This window comes from Penaeus monodon, chromosome 7 (assembly GCF_015228065.2).
Source record: "Penaeus monodon isolate SGIC_2016 chromosome 7, NSTDA_Pmon_1, whole genome shotgun sequence".
NCBI classification, from domain to species: domain Eukaryota; kingdom Metazoa; phylum Arthropoda; class Malacostraca; order Decapoda; family Penaeidae; genus Penaeus; species Penaeus monodon.
This window is the reverse complement of record NC_051392.1, coordinates 47,315,977-47,320,976: the sequence shown is the minus strand read 5'-3', so window position 1 is coordinate 47,320,976 and position 5,000 is coordinate 47,315,977. Positions and strand designations below refer to the sequence as shown.

General features: G+C 57.9%; 1 protein-coding gene across 1 annotated transcript in view; it reads right to left on the bottom strand.

Annotated features, from left to right (window-relative positions):
- Positions 1-5,000, bottom strand: part of LOC119575687 — a 92,468-nt gene that overhangs the window by 782 nt on the left and 86,686 nt on the right. Inside the window, exon 2 of the mRNA XM_037923314.1 lies at positions 1-5,000. This exon is cut by the window's left edge and continues 337 nt beyond it; it is cut by the window's right edge and continues 1,160 nt beyond it. Coding sequence (XP_037779242.1) covers positions 1-5,000 — 5,000 coding nt within the window.

The window sequence follows — 5,000 nt, the reverse complement described above, 5'->3', positions numbered from 1 at the left end:
CCCTGCGTGACCCCGGGGCCGTCCCTTCGTGCTGGTGAACTCCCTGGGGCCAGTAAGCCGCCCTGTCCTGATGGCCCCCCTGGGGACCGTCTTCAGGGGTGACGGGCAAGACTATCTTGATCGCTTCCGTGCCGGAGAGACTTTGGCTCCGGCCTTTCTTCTGGAAGAACGAAAAGATATGACGCCCCTCGGACCCCGCCTGCCCATGCTGGCGCTTGGTCCGAGGGCTGTCCGCTGACGGCAGTGGAGGCATGTCCTTCTTAGAGGCCTTCCATTTGTCGTTTCTCACGGAGGATGTGACTGAGGAGGATGTGGCGTTGGCGTTGTTGTTGTTGTTGTTGTTAGTAAGGAAAGCTAAGGCTTCGTGAGGATCGGACTGGATCGTCTTGTCATTCGATAAGGTCTGAAGGAGCTCATCGAAATCTTTGTCCAGCCAACTCTGGTCGATGACGAGGGAATTCCGAGCACTTTTATTTTCGTCGCCCTTGATCTTCTTGTATTCATTTTCCAGCTGGCTCAGTAACTCCCGACTCTTTGACAGACTCTTCCTGAGCCTGTTGTCGGTATGCACGTCGTCGGGGCCACCGAACGACAGGTGGCGCTGGAAGAGTCGATGCGAGCCACCTGAGGCGCTGCCGTTCACGTTGGAGGTGCTGTGGACTTTCCGGAAGGCGCTCTGCTGTGATCCGAAAACATTAGCGTAATCCTCGGAGGAATTCAGGTTCGTCACACTGGCCGTCGTTGTGGGTCCGCCGTTGTAGTAGGAATTATCCTCCAGAAGGGAAGCGCACGAGGAGAGACCCAGAGACCCGGTGCTGTTTTTCCTGCCGAAACTTTTAGGTGTCGGATCGCCTCTGATGAGATCGCTGGTGCTGGGCCCTGTGGGCGGGGGAGTAACGTATGGCTGATCCAGATCCATGAAATCCACATAATCCTGATCAGCCTTCAGGTGATTAGGATTAGCATGTAGGCGACGAGCCAGCTCCGCCAGAGTCGGCGAGTGATCCTGGAGCGTGTCCCTCGGCAGAGACAACTTCCTGCTCCTTGGCAGGGCCGGGGGCGTGGTCATCTGGCCGGGATAACACTCGTTGATCGACAGCAGCGAGAGGGGGGCCTTCGACGTGGGGGTCCGGGGGGTGGAGGGGCACATGGGACTCATGGACGATGAGGAGGAGGACGAGATGGACGTCGGGGTGAGGGGGGTCAAGGGGGATGCGGGGGTCTTGGGAAGCCCCTTCACGCCGCACTCGGAATTCCTGTGACTCAGAGGAATAGCCTCTGACTCTCCCGAGTCAACTGACGCCGCCACCTTCTTCAGCGTGGCGATGATGGCATCGAACTGGTCTGTTAATATATTCCCATTTATCTTCAGGTTCTTAAGCACAGCGGAGTCGATGATATCTGCTAGGGAGGTTTCTAAACGCTGTATCAAGTGATTGTTATCATCTTCATTGAGAATCACCTTTTCATTATTTCGATTCTCCTCATATTCACTTGGACACTCTTTTTTCTCTGTCACTCTGAGCTTGTTATCCTCCGGCTCACCAGATATATGGACGACGGTGTTCTTCCTCACTTTGTCAGCAGTAGACTGACGGCTTCTTTCTTCCTTCTCGCTGAATGGGTCAGGTAAGGGCCGCTGAAGATTCCACGGACCCTCATATCCTACCTGAGGTTTAGTGGCCGGCATTACCTCATCTTTGCCCCTCTGACTACCTGCCTCACCGCGGCTCTCTCGAACCCCTTCCCGCTCCGCCTCCTCGTCTAAGTCATATTTATCTTCCTCCTCGTCGTCCTCCTCATCGTCTTCATCCTCCTCCTCTTCACTACTGGAGGCTTCCACTTGAATTCCTTTCTCTTCCCTGGTCTTTGGTTCAGCCACTATGGCAACCTTGGTTATTTCCTTTTTATCACGAGTCACAGTTTCCGCCTCATTGTTTCCAGAGTGGATTCTCTGGCTGCTAGAATGGTCAGGGGGGCGTGATGAGACAGAGCGGAACGAGACATTAATGCCCGGTAAGGGTCGGTTCTCTTTTCCCTCATCTTCGACGCTGTCCTCGTTACTGCGTATCCTTGTGTCATCCTTACTACGTAGCTCACTCGCTGCCGGTTTGGGGAGAGGAGCTGGACGAGCTCGAGGGAGCTGGAGGCTGTACGATCTTCTGACAGACACGGGTGGCTTTTCCATTCTGTCGACTAATTGGCTGCTACTCATGGAATGCGTGTGGACGATTTTCACCTCGTGCACGGGATCTGCCTTGCACTGTTCCCTCTCCGAGACTGGTTTGTATACGTCCTTCTCGGCCCCTATATCCTTTTCTACAGGTGCAGGTTTAGTGATTGTGGTTTTCTGATCTGGTTCAGGACTGACGGCTGGGACTGGATCAGGTGTCCCTCTTGGTAGCGATGCAGGTGTGCCACTGTTGCTACTGCTTCCGATTTCCTTCTTTTTTATCACTCTCCTGTTCGTCCTTGTGTCGAACTTGGACTGTCGAGAACTGAAGGAACCGGCCGTTTTGTGGAGGTTCTGAGAAGGGGAGGAATTGTGCCGCTTCCGTTCGCCGTCGAGCGAGCACTGGCTGCCGTACAGGGGGGAATTGCATCCCGAATCTGTGGTGCTCTCTGTCCTCTGGGAATCGAGACTCGCGCGGAATAGGTTGTTTCGAGAACCAAGGAGAGAGTTCTTGGAGCCTGATTTGCTGCGATTATACATGTTATGACGACCCACCACCAAAGACGTCTTGGAGTTCGATTTCTTCTTACTGAGATTCGTTCGACTGCCACTCATGACCCTTCTGACGATCCTGGCCCTGCTTGCTCCGTCGTTCGAAACTAAAGAACTCTTCGGACCCGAGAACGTACGAGTTACGGCTGGTTTTGCGTTGATATTTGAAGAGCTGGCACTCAGGGTGTGATCCAGCCTCGTTTCACTCGATTTCGCGGCGTCAGTACTTCCGCGCCTGACAGGTGAGAGTCTCGAGGACGAAGCAGTTAGCCGATTATTCCCCGATCTTGCCAGCCCTGACAGTTTTTCCCCATAAGAAGACGATTTGGGCAGCATAGACACCGAGCCAGTCCGGGCGGGCGGCACTCTGCTCGACGGTTCCCTCTGTCGATCGGGTGTTGCATCACTGTCCGTGACCGCCGTCCCTGACACGCTGCTGAGGTTGAGGGACGTGTCGCCGCCGCCGTTTGTGTTGTCTTTCGTTTCAGGAGATTCCGGGGAACTTACAGACAACGAAAGGGACAGCGCTTTGGGCGGGGTGTCAAGTTTCAAAGAGCTGTGGCCCAGCTGACCCGCGCCCCTGTTGCTCTCTTCATTACTCGTCTTGTCTCTGAGAGTTTCTTTTCCTCCGCGGAGACTTGCTGCTGCTGCCCTGCCGCTCGCCGGGCGCGGCGGAAAGCTACGATGGCCAGTCGGGGGAGGGTCGGCCTTGCTGCTTTTACTGGACATGACAGGGAGCTTAGACGATGACTTTTCCTTGTGGGCCGACGCAGATTCACGCCCGGAGGCGCCAGGGGAGAGCCTCACCTGGTATACCGCCCGTGGTGGCGGGCGGCGGGCGAGGGGCGTCGCGGGTGGAGTTCGTGTGTCCCCTAAGGACTCCCGCCGTCGTGTCGACGTGGGAGTCCTCCCTGGCCCGACTGGCGACGGCGCTCGTGCCCCCAGGCCCGGAGATGCTCCCCTTGCTGGGGAGCGCGGGATGGGGGACGGCGAGGACCGTGCTCGGTGTGAGGACAGGCCGGAAGCACTCCCGGTCTTCAACGAGTCATCCGAGGTGCTGCAGTGCACAGGGGCGCCGACTCCCGGGCCCGGCAGGGATGCCCGGCGAGGTAAATCCACTTCCCTCTCTTGCGTGACACTGCTTCGGGATGTCCCGGGGGCCCCGAAGCTGCCACGGCGACCCATGAAAGCCGGGGAGCGATTTGATGAAGAAGGAGAAGGTTTGTTATTGTTCCCAGCGCGGCGGCCGTTGCCGCGACCTCGCCCGCTAGCTCCTCCTGTAGGAGCCGCAGGAGGTACATCTTCCCTGGGGTTCCGGGGAGGGTCCCCCCCTCGCCCCTGGTATACAGGAATGCCCGACACTTTGCAGGGCATGGCACACGTACACTCTCCGTCACACACACCATCCCGGAGGGAGGGCCATGATTCACCGTCACCGAGGCTCACTTGTACACTTGTCACACTACCACTCCTCGTATTCCTCGTCTTACTAACACGGTCCGTTTCACTGTTAACACTTGAATCACCGGTAACACTGTTAGAGCGCGTGGTTCGTGAGCGCGTGTGTGCACGTGGCAGAGCGCGCGTGGAGACTGGTGGTCCGGGTCCCGCCTGGCCCAGTGCTCCACATGTTACGCTCGCCTGGCCACGAGGCCCTCCACGCCACGCCCCCTCGCCACGCCTCCCTACAACCCCTACATTTGACCGTCGAACGCCTTCGGTCAGGTGGTGGCGTATGTGAGGGTGGCCGGAGCTGTCAGTGGCCAGGGAGGACTCGCTGGCGTGGGGCGCCTTCCCCATGAGGCCGTCCACCCCGTTGAAGGTGCTCGGGCGCCGAAGTTCCTCCCAGCTCATGTGCTTGTGCCAGTCCGGTGCCAGGTTGTCGTAGTCTATCCGCGTGAGGGGCGCGTGGGGGGTGGGGTGGCCTGGGAGCGTGGCGCCCGCGGCTGTAGGACCGTGCTGTGGTTGCGGCGAAGGTTCCCTACCTTCATTACGGCTTCGCCTCACAAACAGCTGATCCATGCTGGGCATGCTGGGCATACTCTCGCTCGTCACTTCACACTCGCTTCGGCGGGATTTTCTTGTCCAAACTTTCAAGTCATCCGAGGTGTTCTTCGGAGCGTAAGGCCTCTGCTCATTTCTGACACGTGAGCGGCGCCTGGCGGAGGCCGTATAAGCGTAGGGCACGGCAGGTGTACGAGGCGCGCGGGCGGCAACACAGGTACTAGCAGACTGATGATTCTTAGCCGCTTCTACCCCGGCTCCGTCTGCCGCC